The sequence below is a fragment of the Urocitellus parryii genome, chromosome 10, assembly GCF_045843805.1.
Source record: "Urocitellus parryii isolate mUroPar1 chromosome 10, mUroPar1.hap1, whole genome shotgun sequence".
Lineage (NCBI taxonomy): Eukaryota > Metazoa > Chordata > Mammalia > Rodentia > Sciuridae > Urocitellus > Urocitellus parryii.
The window spans coordinates 90,538,174-90,555,148 of record NC_135540.1 but is presented as its reverse complement, the minus strand read 5'-3'; the positions used below and the strand labels follow the sequence as shown (position 1 = coordinate 90,555,148).

The window sequence follows — 16,975 nt, the reverse complement described above, 5'->3', positions numbered from 1 at the left end:
TATCCAGCCCCTGCCCACTTTTAAAAATAATTTTTGAGACAGGGTTTTGCTAAGTTGTAGAGGCTAGCCTCAAACTTGCAATCCTCCTGCCTCAGGTTTGTGCCACCAGGCCTGGCTGCTTTTAGTTCTATGGGTGAATGACTATCTTTACCTATAAACAGAAAAAAAGCTGGGTAATGTGAGAGCAAAGAAAGTCTAGTGTATAAAAATTTTTCTTCATTTTCAACACATTTTAAATTTCCAATAATTAACAAACTTTTTTTTCCCCAGAAAAGGGCCTATTGTTTTTCTTTTTGAAAATTTAAAAACTAAACAAAAGTATACAACATCACATAATGATGCCAATTACTGATTATTTGCCTTCAACAGTTATCAACCCATCTTATTTCATCTATATTCTCATTTTCCCATTTCATATTATTCTGTAGTAAATTCTTGCCATTTTACTTCATCGGTAAATATTTCAGTACATATTTCTAAAAGACAAGGACTCAAAAATCATAACTACAGCATCATTACCACAAAAATATCCAGTCAGTGTCCACATTTCAAACGTCTCATAAATGACAAACAAACATTTGTTAATGCTGTTTTTCACATTGCTTATTTGAATCAGGATGCAAATGAGTCTACATGTATCAATTTGCTGATTTTTTTTCCTTACATTTGTTTTGATCTCTAAGGTTTCTGCTATAGTTTGGATCTGGAATATCTCCCAAAGGCCCACGTGTTAAAGGCTTGGCCCTCAGCTTCGTGCTACTGGGAGGTGGTGGAACCTTCAGGAGGCCCAGTGGGAGGGAGTTAGGTCTTCAGGAGCATGCTCTTGAAGGGTATGATAGGACTCCAGTTTCTTCCTGTTTCTCTCTTTGATTTCTGGCTGCCATGAGGTAAGCATGCTCTATCACATGCTTCCTATGATGTACTATTTGCCACAGACCCAAAGGCATTCCAGCCAAGTGACCTTGGACTGAAACCTCTGAAATCCTGAGTCAAAATAATCCTTACTTCTTTTTTAGTTGATTATCAGTTATTGTCAAAGTAATGGAAAGCTGAATAACAGTTATTCCTTCAGCTCCATTTTTCTTTTTGCAATTTATTTGTTGAAGGAATTAGGTTCTGTATAATATCCCTACAGTTTAGATTTTGCTGACTGCATCCGAGAGGCATAATTGCAATACGTTCTTTACTGTATTCTTTGTCCCCTGTATTTCCTGTAAATTGATAAATGGGATCTAGAGGCTTGATGGGATTTAAATTCTATTCTAGGAAAAGAAATAAATATGAAACAGACGTTTGCTTCATCTATTTTTTGAGAAGGGTGGGGGTGTACCGGGGTTTGAACTCAGGAGCACTTGACCACTGAGCCACATCCCCGAATCTATTTTGTATTTTATTTAAAAGCTGCTGGGCGTACAGGTGTGTGCCACCGTGCTCGACCTCCTGTTTTATTTTGAGCCTATAAATCTTCTCGAATTATCCCAGTGAATAGCAGGCTGTTCCAGAAATAGGAGTAGATTCCAACATTTTTTTGTTTAATAAAATAACATAACTTATCATACCAATAGCATATAAATCCTTGTTCTGGGCCCCTTAATTATGTGAGACTGAAAGTCCCTCTATAAGTAGGACTGAATCATTTCTACCTTCCAGGACGTTTTGTGTATCACTGCTTATAATGGGCTCCATTAATTAATCAGTGTGGCCACTGATGACTAGGCTACCGGGCTGGAGTTAAAGATGGACTGACCTCAGCTCTCCTTGGCTAAGTCAGTTTCCCCAGCTGCTCATGACAGCCTACCTTGCCTGGTAAGTGACTTACCCTAATTTCCTCCTGGTTCAGGGTTTTAAAATGTGCCTATAAAAATAACAGATACCGGGGCTGGGTTGTAGCTCAGTAGTAGAGCACTTGCCTAGCAAGTGTGAGGCACTGGGTTCAATTCTCAGCACTGCATATAAATAAATGAATAAAATAAAGGTCCATCAATATCTAAAGAACAAAACAAAACAGATACCTTGAAAATCCACTTAGTCCCTTTCTTCTATTTTGGCAGGACCACACCCAAACCATTCCAACCTGGCGAAACTTCCTCCTATTTTTAAACACCAGCTCAAGCAATTCCATTACTTTTTGTCTTTTGTTGGGCACTCACTTTGGAAAAAAAAATCTCTGGTGGTAATCTCATCACTCACTACAGGACCCTGACATCCTGGAGTTGAAGCCCACTTCCTCCCTGACTGCTGAAGGGCAGCTGAGAGGCTCCGAGCATTATGCCCCGACCCTTAACCCAGCTGACAGGAGAACCCAGGGGCCGCAAGTAGCCTGGGCTGTAAAGGTGACCAGAAGGTGAGCGACCGCGGGCAGCAGCTCCCGCGGGGAGGTGGGCGCTGCCGCTCTCGCGAGAGCTCGCGGGGTTGGGGCTGCGGGGGGCTGGGGAGGACTTGGGGCAGCTGCTCCGCTAGGGTTTTCCGAGGAGCCGGCTGGCGGCCCTTTCCCCGCCTCCCTTTTCTTCCCCTCCCATTAAGTGATTCAAGCCGTGCGCTTCCCACTTCCGCCCCCTCTGCCTGCCGTTGGAACTAGCAAAGCTGAGCAAGTTGCGACCGCCGAACTGCCGGCACTCCCCTTCTTTTTCTCGCCTCGTCTTCCTCTCGCCTTTTTCTTTTCTTTTTTTTCCCCTTTTTGTGGCCGCCACCGCCGCGAGGCCTCGCGACCGCCGAGCCCGAAGCTCACCCCGCCGCCAACATGAGCTTCTTGTTGTAAGTAGCCAGGCCCTGTGCGCTCGCTTTGTTCCGGCGCGACCTGGGCCGCGGGCCCCCAGCCGCCACCCGCGCTCGGCCCAGCCGGGTTGGGTCTGCCTGGCCCAGCGCCGGCCCGGCCCGGGCGTCCCCGCCGAGCCGGGCTCCGCGGACTGCCTGACTGCCGCCACTCCGCAGCCTCCGGCGTGCCGGGGCCCTCTTGCCCTAAGGAGCCTCTTTCTCCAGTGTCTGCGTCCGGATTTCCCTGTCATCCCAATCTCTGCCTTCGCTGTTATTCCTCGGTTGCTTTGCACTCTCTTCCTAGATGCCTCCTACTTTCCCGCATGACCGGTGTCCCACGCATGCTGGGTTGCCTCTCCCGGTTTCTGCTGCCCACGGCTCTTTTCTGGGTCTCAAGCATAGAAGATGGATCGTTCTTTTCCCCTTCACCAGGACCCTTTTAACTTTTCTCTTAGATCTTAGGGGTGGGAAGTCGGGATGACAAGTCCTGTGGTGGTAACACCGAAACAAGGCTGCTTGCTGACGGCTTGGGGACGTGGGGAAGGCCATCTGGAATAGCCCCTTGTTTCCCTGAGGCACCTCTCCTCCTTCCCTAACGAGTACAGGTTTTGTCGTTTAGGCCACCACCAAATAGGGCCTCGAGAGTGTGCCCTGGGTTGATTAGGTCCAATAGGGTGTTGTTTTGCACATCATTTGTTAATGCCAGTTTTAGCGTTACATTAGTGCTGGTCACTGTATCACTTATCTTTTATTCCAGACGAGTTTTGGGCGAGGATGGGGGATCCGGGGTGGGGAGGGAGAAGCAGAAAGATGAGATGGTCAGATATGGTTATGGAGGCAGCAGACAAACCTCAGGTCCTCGAAAATCAAGGGTTATACCCTGAAGAATAACTCCTTTGAAGACTATTGTGATTCACCCACGTGTTTAAAAAACTAATAAAAAACTTGGAAGCTGTAAACCCACCATATACGGTCCTTTACTGCTGTGGCAAAATAGCTTTTAAAGAATATTTTCTGTTCAGGTTACTCTTTTCTCCTCACTTCTCATAATTTTTAGTCATTGGTATCTGAATCCTAAGTACTTAATTCACCCTTATTTTCATATGATTACATTTAGAAAATTAATTCTGTTTTAGGGTGTTTAAGCAAAAATGAGCTACCATAGAAAGCTAAGTGCCCAGCAGACTTAGTCTTATTTCCAGTAGGCACAAGGGGCATGTTTTGCATTATTCTGCCTGATACATTTGAACTAGTGATCTGAGGTTCATCCTAGAAGTTGATTCTGATTTTGTCAGATTGAGGTAGTGCTAGATCAGAGTACTGGATGACTTTTATTCTTTGTTTTGTATTTTAATTCTAATCAGTATATCCAGACATCTCAGTTTGAAGATTCTCATCTTGAATGAAATTTTAAATTGCCTATATTCTATTCTCAAAAATTCAAAATAGCAATGTAGATAATGTTCATGTATGCTGCTTATGGGAACTTATAGACTAAATTTGTCCAAGCAGGCAAGAGCCATATTTGGCTGAAACTGGGGAATGGAGAAGGTTGTGGTGCTATTTTCTGAATATAAATACAATAATGTTGTACTTATATACATGACTTGGTATTGAATAGATTCAGAAACGTGTTGGGTTCATTAATTTCTCCTGAAAGATATTAGCTACTTAAGAAAATCTTGCGGGCTGGGGATGTGGCTCAAGCGGTGGCGCGCTCCCCTGGCATGCGTGCGGCCAGGGTTCGATCCTCAGCACCACACACAAACAAAGATGTTGTGTCCACCGAAAACTAAAAAATAGATATTAAAAATTCTCTCTCTTAAAAAAAAAGAAAATCTTGCTATAACTGATATATATATATATATAACACCATAGAGGGTTTGCTCTATTTGGGATACAAATTTTCAGACAGGTCACATGTAGCAGCTAATGTAATTTCAATGTATTTAACGCATGTGCTTGACAATAAAAAATAAAACAACATAATCTGTTATGCTTTTGACTACCAGTAGTTTTAAATCCAAAGTGAACTCATTGGAAGTGAAAGACCAAAGTTTTGTTTGTTTGTTTATTATTTGGTATAGTTTCCTGAACATTATTTCTGTACCAACAGATAGCAAAGAAAGTTAAGTACAAAATTTTTCCTTCAGGGGGGCTGGGGTTGGGGCTCAGCCATAGAGTACTTGCTTCCCACGGTGAGACCATGGGTTTGATCCTCAGCACCACATAAAAATAAATAAGTGAAATAAAGGTATTGTGTCCAACTACAACTAAAAAATAAATATTAAAAAAAATTTCCTTCAGTTCTTAGAAGCTTATTGGGAAGGCTACTATAAAAGGCTAGAGCAGAGGAAATAGGTCAGTGAGAGATAGGGTTATAGAGGAGATGAGTCATGACTCTTGAAGGCTGTAAGATAAGAGAATTATTGATTAAAAAAAAAGCTTTCACTGTGTCAGGTACTGATGCCAACACTGGTTATTGTGACAAGACAGACAAAAATTCCTGTTTTATTGGAGCTTGTATTCTGGTAAGTGACCAATAGTAATTATAGTTGGAAGAAAATTATAAAGATTATGAAATAGAGTTTAGCAGGGTGAAGAGGTTTTAAGGTAGGGAGTTACGGTAGCTTAAGATAATAATTTTTCTCAGGGGTGCCCATATATCTGCAAGACTAATACCTTTGTGTAGCTTTTGTACAAATGCTCAAGATAAGTTTACACTGCGTATGTGTATGTGCACTGCAAAGCTTTGGTTTTGCTGCACACTGGCCTCTGTATGTCTTCAAATTAAGCTAAAATACCAGATGGTGGATACAAAAACATCACAGGAATTTAACTTAACTTTGTATATTTAAATCTTTAAACACATCCTCAGCATTTGCTGTAAGCCAGACATTGTGCAAGATGAGGGGACTACAGAGACAGTAGATATCAAAGTCATCACCTATATTGATGTAATATAATCAGGGGGCCCAAAGTGTTGGGAGCAGTTTTGTTCTGTTTAGATTGTAGAAAGGTTTTATGGAAGAAATGGGTGGTATTTAGTGGAAGGTGAATAAGTTCTCTAAGAGAGCAAGGGGAAATGGGACGTTTCTGTCAAAGAAAACATAGTTGAGGTATGAAATTGCCTGTGAATTGTCCATTTTCCAGTTTGTACAAGAAGCTGTAGAATTTTGAAGTTAGATAGGGTCTACCAGTAGCATAGCCTATTTACCTTTTTTTCCTAAAGAGACAAAATGATCAATTTAAGATTGCTAACCTAATCATTGATTTGGAACCCAGTCTCTTAAAAAAAAGTTTTCCTCTCTTGACATGTTATGCATATACAATATAGGGAAATTTAAGATCAAAGTAATTTTTTAGCAATCAGAAAGTATTCTCTTTTTTTCTGGCATTGCCTTTTCTGAATGATGGGATTCCACAAAAACGGTTGACATGGAAGAGACCAAGGTGTGCTTTCCTAGTGAATACTACTTGGTTAGAATACAGTTAAAATTAATACTTGTAAGTGGAAGTTTTAAAAAAGGTGATCTAGGGGTGAGAATAAATGTAAACCAGGTCTATTTCTTCTTTTTTTCTTTTTAAAGAAATTTTTAAATATATATATTTTAGTTGTTGATAGACCTTTATTTAATTTATTTACATGTGGTGCTGAGAATTGAACCCAGTGCCTCACACATGCCAGGCAAGTACGCTACCACTGAGTGACAGCCTCACCCCTAAACCAGGCCTATTTCTCTACAGGAAGAAATACAAATGTGTTGGGGAAGGAAGGAAGGAAGGAAATATTTATTGAGCACTTCCATTTGTCTTTTATCACACTAGCAACTTAGGAAAAGAGACCCAGGATTTCATCCTAGTTTATATGTGTCTGTTTCCCTTTCTTCCCTCTACTCCCTTTTCTTTCTCCCCCAGCCCCACCTGCAGACAACAACAGCAAAAACCAAAGCAATATCTTATGAATGATTTAACTGATTTTAGTGCTTCAGGGTCCTCACTTGTAAAATAAGTTGATAATAAATAATAATACCTTGCTGAATGCCAGGCACTAAGTGCTTTACATAAATAATGAACTCAGTTCAATAACTAGCAGGAATCCCATTTTATAAATGGGGGAAACTGATACAGAGAAATTGCCTTATGATAATGCAAATAGGCCTTTTTCCCTTCATCTCTCCTAGGCCTTGTTTTTAAGAGCATTCTATGTTTCAGTGCTACCAGGTGTCATTGTCACACTACTGGGATCTTTTTTCTGAGATTCACCAATTCAGTAGTAGAAGAGAAAGTAGAAACTTATGTAATACTTTAAAATTATTTTAAAAATGTTTCCTTTATTCCTTTTTTTTAAAAATGTTTTTAGTGATGGGGACTGAACTTGGGCCTTATGTATGCTGAGAAAGCACTCTATCACTGAGTCTCAACCCAGCCCTTACCTTCTATTTTTAATGTAAAAAAGTAAACTGTTGAAGAAATCACAAAATACTGATAGAAAAGAAGGAAATACAAATAATTCATAATCGCACTTTCAGAGTAACTATAGTTCATATTTTAGGATATAACTTTTCTTAATCTTTTGTCACATTATACATATGGATAATTTGTCACAAATATACAAATGTGGGCTGGGGATGTGGCTCAAGTGGTAGCACGCTCGCCTGGCATGCATGCGGCCTGGGTTCGATCCTCAGCACCACATACAAACAAAGATGTTGTGTCCGCCGAAAACTAAAAAATAAATATTAAAAATTCTCTCTCTCTCTCTTTAAAAAAAAAACAAATATACAAATGCATCTCTACTATATCTAGAACATGTTTTTCACTTGTAAATTTCTTATAGCAGTACATATACTTTGACAACATCATTTTGAGTGTCTTGACCAAGTGTTATCCTTCTGTTTTCTTATCTGACAAAATTATTTAATATGTTTTTTTGGGGAGGGGGTAGTATAAGTAAGTATAGTCACCTTTTCAGATGGTAGTTTGGGGAATTGCAGATACCTGATTTACTTTTCTCATCTAACATAAAATTGTTTCTGCTTGATATTCCTGAGTATAAAGTCAACATGTAATTACTACTACCATTATTGACTTTTTCCCCTAACTGCAGTTGCAGGGTTTTTTGGGGGTGAGGGTGGGTACCGGGGATTGAGCTTAGGGACACTTGACCACTGAGCCACACCTCTAGCCCTATTTTGTATTTTATTTAGAGACAGGGTCTCAGTGAATTGCTTAGCGACTTGACTCACTTTTTGCTGACAATGATTTTGAACTCACGATCCTCCTGCCTCAGCCTCCTGAGCCACTGGGATTACAGGCATATGCCAGTGCACTCAGCAGTTGCAGAATTTTTGTATTTTATATTTTCCAATTTATAAAAGCACATGTAGTATTGCTCTTCAATTGTATATTTGATTAGGAGGTAGTGAGGCAAAATGGCTATATGTTACTTCTTTTTTATTTTTTTGGTACTGGCGATTGAACCCAGCGGTGTTCTACAACTGAGCTACGTTCGTAGCCCATTTTAATTTTTGAGACAGGATCTTGCTAGTTTACTTATGGCCTTGCTAAGTTGCTTAGGCTGGCTTTGAACTTAATTTTCCTGCCCCAGCCTCCCTAGTAGCTGAGATTGTAGGTGTATACCACCTGGCTTATATGTTACTTCTTGAAAAATATAAAATAATGGAACCAGTTAACATAATGCCAAATCAAATCCTGTAGAGAGCTTTTAAAAACTCCTTTTTGTCTCACATTTCCATTTTTGTGTTTACTAAATGTATTAGCTTTGTCTTACTATAAGGAAATACCTGAGGAAACTTACTTATAAAGAGAAGAGTTTATTAGTTTACAGTTTTGGAGGTTCGAAGGCATGGCACCTGCATAGGCTTAGTTTGGTGAGGGCAGCAGGTGGCAGTGGTGGGGCACACATGCAGGAGCAAAAATTCACATCTCAGGACAGGAAGCACAGAGAAGGAAGGAGCAGGTGGGGTCCACCTTTTAAAGGCACACCCCCAGTGATGTAAGGACTTCCCAATTGCTCCTTTTCCAAAGGTCCTACTGCCTCCCAATAGTGCCACTGAGAGGATCAGTCCTTTAGCATGTGTACGTTTGAGGGACACTACCCATGTTCAGACTATAGCACTCACCTAAGACTATTTCTTTACAGTACATATAATTAAATATAAAGTGTAGATATAAAATCTGTTTATTGCAGAAATGATTAAAATTTTACTTTGAAAGTTTTCCAAATTCAGAAGAGAATAACACAAAGAATTTCCATATATTCCTTTTTCAGAGACCCCATCTGTTGCACTAACAATGTTATCCTCAACAAAAGGATCCAATTTGAATCATTTTTTTTACTCATTTACATGTCTTTTGCAAATTCCTCTCCATCCCTTTCAGTTCTGGGAGTGAAATGAAGGTCCTTACACATACTAGGCTAGTGCCCTACCACTGAGCTACAGCCTTAGTCCTGTAGTATTCTTCAGCTGAAATATTTCCTCAGTCTTTCCTTGACTTTAATGACCTTTACTGCTTTGAAGAATACTGGTCAGTTGTTTTGTAGATTGTCAGCTCAATTTGAGTTTGTCTGATGTTTCCTTGTGCATTTAGGTATTTGGGGCAGGAATATTATGGAAGTGATGCATATTTTTCTTATTTCATCTTATCAGGTACACATAGTGCCTACTTGTCCGCTATTATTAACTTTGACAGTTTGATAAGGTATCAGGATTCTGCCCTTTAAAGTTATTTTAGCTTTTTTTCTCTCTGTAATTAATATTTTATGAGATATTTTGATACTATGTGTAATAATCCTTATTTCATTTTCACCACTGGTTTTTATTTCCAGTGAGACTTCTTGTTTGAAATTATTACTATGATGATCACTAATTTTGTAGTTGCTTCTGAATTTATTTAGCAAGTACTTTTATTGTAAGGAAGAACTTATTCTTCTTCCCATGAATTTATTTACAATATCATTTTGTTTTATGATCTTAATGTTTTTGTTCCTCTAAAATTGATTCATTAAATTTTTTTTTACCATTCATTTCTTAATTCTTTTTTCCCTTTTAAAATTATTTATTCTAATTTGTTATACACGATGGCAGAATGCAACTCATTTCATATTACACATATTGAGCACAATTTTTCAAGTCACTGATTATACACAAAGTATTTTAACACCATTTGTGTCTTCATATATGTAATGATGTCTGACTCATTCCACCATCATTTCTACTCCCTTACCCTCCGTCTTTGCCCTACCTAAAGTTTCTCCATTCGTCCCATGCTCCCCCTCCATCACCATTATGAGTCAGCATCCTCATATCAAAGAAAACATTTGGCCTTTGGTTTTTGGGGATTGGCTTACTTCACTTAGCATTATATTCTCCAACTCTATTCATTTACCTGCAAATGCCATGATTTTATTCTCTTTTAAGGCTGAGTAATGTTCCATTGTGAGTATACATACCAAAGTTTCCCTATCCATTCATCTACTGAAGGGCATCTGGGTTGGTTCCACAATTTAGCTATTGTGAATTGTGCTTCCATGATATTCCTGCCCCAAATACATTGATAGGCTGTGTCCATGTAGTATGCTGGTTTTAAGTCCTTTGGGTATAAGCTGAGGAGTTGGATAGCTGTGTCTGATTCATTAACATTTAATCACCAGTGTGTGTATAAAATTAGAAGGTAGGGCCTTTGGAGGTGATTAGTGCCCTTATAAAAGAGGTCTGGGAGCTTGTTAACCCCTTTGCCCTTCTGATACTTGAGTACACATAGAAATGTACCACATTTAAGAAATGGGCACTTACCAGACACTAAATCTGCTGATACCTTAATCTTGTATTGCTCCGCCTCCAGAACTGTGAGCAATAAGTTTTGGATTTGGTAAATTACCCAGCCCAAACTGAATAAGAAAATGTGGACACATAATTCCTGTTATTCAATGAATTAGACTCTTAACTACCTTTTATGTTATTTTGATGCTCAAAATTGTTAAAGTTCTGGCTAGTGGAAACTCTATTCATACTGAGTCTGTGTCCTTTTGACTTGTTTCCTTCCTTTTCTTTCCCTTTTTCAGTATTAGAAATCAAACTTTACTACTGAGCTACATCTCCAGTCCCCCTGCCTGTACCCTTTTTAAAATTCCACTTTAATTTTTTAAAAAATTTTTTAGTTGTTCATAGACCTTTATTGTATTTATTTATATGTGGTGCCGAGAATTCAACTCAGTGCCTTACATATGCTAGGCAAGCATTCTACCACTGAGCTATAATCCCAACCCTTCCCCTCTAATTTTTATTTTAAGACAGTGTCTCACTAAGTTACTGAGGCTGACCTCAAACTTGGAATCCTCCTACCTTAGCCTCCTGAGTAGCTAGGATTACAGGCATGCCCTACTGTGCCCACCTGGTTTCCCTTTTTCTAAGGGTACATTCTTACTTTGTGGCACAAGATATTCCATTTTAACTGATACTTTCTCTGCCTTATTCTAGGATATGACAGTTTTAAGAACCTGTTCAGTGGAGAATAGTATTTAGAAGCCAAAATCTAGGTGATAGATATGCTCATTACTATAGATACGTTGCTATTCCTACGCCTTCTTATTGGACACTGCTAGAGAATACATACCCATATGCATTTATTTCCACATTTTAAAAATCTTTATCAATATCTATTAAATGAGTTCAAACCACTCTTACCTATTTCAAACCAATAGCATAGGGTTCATTCTACCTTTGCCATTTCCATGTTTTTTTACTTCCTCCTTTATTATTTGGGAAATGTAATACTTAGGCACGTGTATATGCTATTGCTTGCACACTCTCTGTACACACACACACACACACACACTCTCTTGACCTTGCCTGGCCATACTCCTTATAACCTTACCTCCAGCTGTTGTCCAAACACTATTACTGCCCAGCTCCTCTCCTTGGGGCATGAGTGGGCCCCTGCTGCAGCAATTTTAGGATGAAAGCAGTTTGAGACTTAGTTATGTATGTACTTGTGTGACAGAGGTCAGTTTTTTATTTTCTTAATATAATCTTGTGTTTAGGGCCAATACTCTAGAAATTTTGGAAGCATTAGAGATACTAAATATAAAAGGCCTCAGTTCAATAAATTGTAGTTATATACAATAGTGATACCAAATTTAAACAGTGTGATGATTAATGACAACCTTTTTTAAACAGTCACCATTTCTGATTACTTAAATTATAGCCAATTTCTGTAGGCTTAGTATGGTACATACCAAGGGTACTCTGATTTTCTGAGGTTAGAACTTAGAAGCAAGACTTGAAAGGGAAGCAAATATTATGTGGGTACTATTCCTAATTATGTCACAGCCAAGTAGCCTTATTGCTGTTATTTGTAATGGAAAGGTTAAATGTTCTTTTATTACTACTCTTGTTTTACCTTTCTGCCTAAGTCCTTTTGTTGCTCTCAAATTAAAATTTGATGAGAATAGTTCAGTAGTTGTACTATTATAGTATCGCGTATTAGGAGTATTTTTTTTTTTGTATGTGTTCCTTTGTTGAACTAAGTAATGGTATAACATGAAGAATAAATAGAAATAGTAGGGGAGAAAGTATTTTAAAGCAATTTTTCTGGTATCTCTGTTGCAGCTCAAGTTCCAGACTGATAGGGCACTATGACTCTCTTGCTCTTTAGAGAACCCATTTGTGTTTGCTAGAGCCCTGTGACATTAAATTTAACTATTGAAATCGTTCTTTGTAAAAAATTCCCCTGGTTTTCACTCATATACATGTGGTTCCATTTCTACCATCACTTCCCCACACCCTACCAAATATTCAATTGGCTCTTATTTTAAACTCTTAGAAATGGAAATTTTGAGTTAATGAATATGAGGAGGCTTGCTGCTTGTATCATTAACTTATTCTTATGGACTCCCTTTTTGGGTTTTATCAGTCAAGACTTTTCAGCCCTTTAATCAGTCCTTTCAACCTTATTATGTGTGTGTGTGCGCGCAGACACACACACACACACACACACACACACACACACACACACACACCATACACACATGCATTTTTGAGCCTGAGTCTTGTTTTGTTGCCTTGGTTGGCCCTGATCTCCTGGGCCCAAGTGATCCTCTTGCCTCAAGTCTCCCAAGTAGCTGGAATTAACAGGTGTGTGCCACTGTGCCTAGCTAACCTTTTCAGTTTATTTAAAAAGTGGTAAGCCATCAAGAATGAAATTTAAAAAAAATTTCTAATTGTAGTTAAAACCAGTCTTTACCAAAATATATATTTCTAAATGGCTAGACATTTGGAACCAAAATGTGTCTTAATTGAGTTCTGTCAATTTTTAGCTTTCTCTCAAGTGGGAACATAATTATAAGGTGTTGAGACTAAATTGTCTAGTGATAACTATAATTAGAGATATCTTTACCTTTTTTTATGTCATTTGACATTTAGGAAAAAAAAAGTACTTTCATTTTATGTGGCAGAAAACTGTTCTTGGCCCCCTGATGACAGAAGGCACCCCCAGACTAAGGGTATCGACATTTCTATATAACTATAATCCTTGAGAAGTGTGCTTTAGACCCTTCAAATGTGGAGTTTCAGCACCACCTACAAGTATGTTAGAAATGTAAGATTTTAGGCCTCCAACCCTGGATTAGAATGTGTTTTAATGTGATCTTAGATGATTTGAAAGATCTTCCAATTACTCAGCAGTAAATGGTGGGTACCTGTATATTGATTTAAATGATTCATTAACATTTATGTAGAAATTATTTAAAAACTTTTTTTTGTAGTTATCTATGGACATAATACCTTTGTTTCACTTGTTTATTTTTATGCAGTACTGAGGATCGAACTCAGTGCCTTACACGTGCTAGGCAAATGCTCTGCCACTAAGCTATAGCCCCAGCCCCCTATGTAGAAATTCTTCTTCTTTTTTTTTTTTTCAAATATGCTTCTTATAGTTGTTGATGGAACTTTATTTTTATTTATTTATAGGCATTGCTGAGAATCGAATCCAGTGCCTCACACATGCCAGTCAAGCACTCTATCACTGAGCTACAACCCCAGCCCCTGTAGAAATTCTTTAAAAATGTTTTTTTGTTAACTATTATTGCTAATTTCTAATTCTGTTGATATATGTTCAGGGTATGTAGCCTTAATGTTTCCTGCTTTTCAGAATTTATTGACTATTTTGTAATTTCATGCACAATTATAGTCAAAGTCTAGACATCCTTTATGTTTGCTTGTTGGATACAATCATATACAAACCTATTGTATACAACTCACTGTGTTATCTAAGTTCTCTAACTTTTCCTCAAAATAAAGAAGAAAAATCCTTGGAATTGAAATTCTTTTTTTTTTTTTTTTTTTTCTTTTTTTGGTACTGGAAACTGAACTTAAGGGTGCTTAACCACTGAGCCACATCCTCCATCCTTTTAAATTTTTTTTTTATTTAAGGCAGGGTTCATTAAGTTGTGTAGGGCTTCCCTAAGTTGCTGAGGTTGGCTTTGAACTTGTGATCCTCCTGCCTCCATGTCCCTAGTCACTGAGCCACCATCCTTGGCAAATCTTTGGGATTCAATATAAACTTACCTTTGTCCTTGACAGGAGTCTTTTGAGGCCCCTTAGTGGGCCAGTCTAGGTCCCCTGTTGCCTTTGCATACTTGTAATTATAATTTCACCTTCTGGACTGTTTTGTGAGAGTTTTTTTCACCATTTTATTTTATAGCATGTGAGGATATTTCTTGGCAAATTTACTTATTTACTTTTTTTTTTTTTTAAAGAGAGAGAGAAAGAGAGATAATATCTTTTTTTGTAGATGGACACAACACAATGCCTTCATTTTTATGTGGTGCTGAGAATCGAACCCGGGTCCCGCCCATGCTAAGCTAGCGCTCTACCACTGAGCCACAATCTGAGCCCTATTTATTTACTTTTTGATTTAATATTAATTTTGGGGATTGAACTCAGGGGCACTTAACCATTGAGCTCCATCCCCAGGACCCCCCTCTCCTTTAAAAAAATTTTTTTTTGTTTTTAGTTGTAGATGGACACAATACCTTTATTTTTATTTCGTTTTTATTTTTATGTGGTGCCCGGGGATCAAATCCAGTGCCTCACGCATGCTAGGCAAACGCTCAACCACTGAGTCACAACCTAACTCCCCAGCCCTTTTTTAATTTTTTATTTTGACATGGGCCTTGCTAAGTTGGTAAAGCTGGCCTTGAACTTGGATTCTCCTGCCTTAGGCTCCTGAGTCCCTGGGTAACACACATGTGCCACTGTGCCCAGCTTATTTATGTACTTTTTAATTAACTGAAGATTGTCATAGAAGAGTGACCTATCTATGAGTGAGACCTGGATTTCAGAGTCGTTGGTTTGTCTCTGATATGGGACCTTGGGCATATGACATAATTCCTTAGTTTCAGTTTCCTCTGTATACTGGAGAAAGGAATGCTTACTCTGTTAGGTCAATGTGTGCATTGAATGACAATAATGTTTTATTAAATGAAAGCATTTAATAAAACAAAGAGTCCTGTGTAAACACTGTCATCATCCTTGCTTGTGAAATTCCCAAGCCTACTTCTGAACTTTTTCACACTTCAAATTTTGTTTAGCTATCTTATGAACACTTAGCATTATTGCATAATGCATGAAACATTTTTGGACACCTCCAATGTGTAAAGTCAAGGGCCAGGTACTAGTGGAGGTGGGGGTGGGGAGAAAGTAGGGCTTCAGAAATAAGTAAGATGTGATCTCTGTCTTTGAGAATCTTAAAATGAAGACCAGCATGTTATGTGGATGAACTTTTTTTTTTTAATTTTTAAAAACTTTTGTAGTTGTAGGTGGACAGCATGCCTTTGTTTTATTTGTTTATTTTTATGCAGTGCTAAGTATCGAACCAAGTAGCTCTGCTACTGAGCTATAGCCTCAACCCCTGAACAAACTGTTTTGAATAGTTGTTTTAAATCACTAGTTTCAAGCTCACCTTTGGTGGCTAAAGATCCTTGATGTTTCACACAAATGTACAAACTTCTGAATTAGATGTATATGTTCAGTAGTTGCAGCCAGTATTGATAATAGTCATAAAAATGTGTATAGTATATTAATTTATTCAAAACAGGAGGAATTTTGCAGATTTGTGCTTCTGTATTTTTAGGTAGAGACAGTTTTTATTGGGTGGATTCAAGGGCCTATTTTGCTTGTTCTTGGTGCTGCTGCCACTGCTGCTTATCTCTAGCACTGAGTTGTTTTTTTTTTTTTCCTCCTTAAATAAGGATAGGAGGTGGCTGAATCCTTTGAACCACCCCCTTCCTTCAGTTCATTTGGGCTTTTCAGGTAGAGACTGGAATGGGCTGAAAATGTTTGGCCAAACTCCAGGCAGAGGACTTCCATATTGTTTGCTTACCACTCACTCCAGCCTCATCTGTGCCTTTGTACAATGACTTACCTCTTTAACTGTACTCAGCTATTTTTTCAACTTGAATTTCTCCAAAGACAGCCTGCCTTTGTAATGCTATTCCTATTATTCTAGCTAGACTGCTTTTCTCCTCATACCCATTTTTTTAGTTTAGGATCCAACTCTTTTCCTGGCCTGTATCCCCTTCAGTTTTGTTAGTCACCATTTCCATGCTCTTCATAGTCCTTATTATATCCTTTTTTGAAAAGATAACTGTGATCCCTGTTCTGTGGTTCCCTTGAAGTTGCAAAAACTATTTGTTTTTTACTTAAAAAATTTTGTTGTTGTGCTGGGGATGGGACCTAGGGCCTCACACATGCTAGGCAGATGCTGTACCACTAAGCTACCTCCCCAACCCTTAATACTGTTTGTTTTTAATTGTTACCTTGTAGCATAGTGGCTAGTATAATTTATATAGCACCAAAAAAACAGTTTTTTAAACAAATCAATAATTTCATTTTTTTCATGGCAGAAGGTGGGGATGTGACTGATTTGTTGTTGTTGTTCTGATTAATTTTCCCTCATAAAGATTTTAGGGAAAATATAAAAAGGTGGCTACTGTGCAGAGAAAGATTTGGAACATCTGTTTATTGGGCCACTATCACACATTTTTCTTAATACCTTTATTTATTTATTTTTATGTGGTGCTGAGGATCCAACCCAATGCCTCACACACATTCTAGGCAAGCGCTCTGCCACTGAGCCACAATTCTAGCTCCTATTACACAGTTTTATAGAGACCTTATAGAGACTTTTGTTTCCT

At 38.4% G+C, this 16,975-nt stretch overlaps 1 protein-coding gene across 1 annotated transcript in view; it reads left to right on the top strand.

Moving 5' to 3' along the window:
• The first annotated feature begins 2,472 nt into the window (after positions 1 to 2,472).
• The window catches only part of Mob1b (MOB kinase activator 1B), a 74,643-nt gene continuing 60,140 nt past the window's right edge, over positions 2,473 to 16,975 (top strand). Inside the window, exon 1 of the mRNA XM_026402580.2 lies at positions 2,473 to 2,754. Within this exon, the coding sequence (XP_026258365.1) occupies positions 2,741 to 2,754 (14 nt within the window). The 5' untranslated portion in view covers positions 2,473 to 2,740. The remainder of the gene's footprint in view (positions 2,755 to 16,975) is intronic.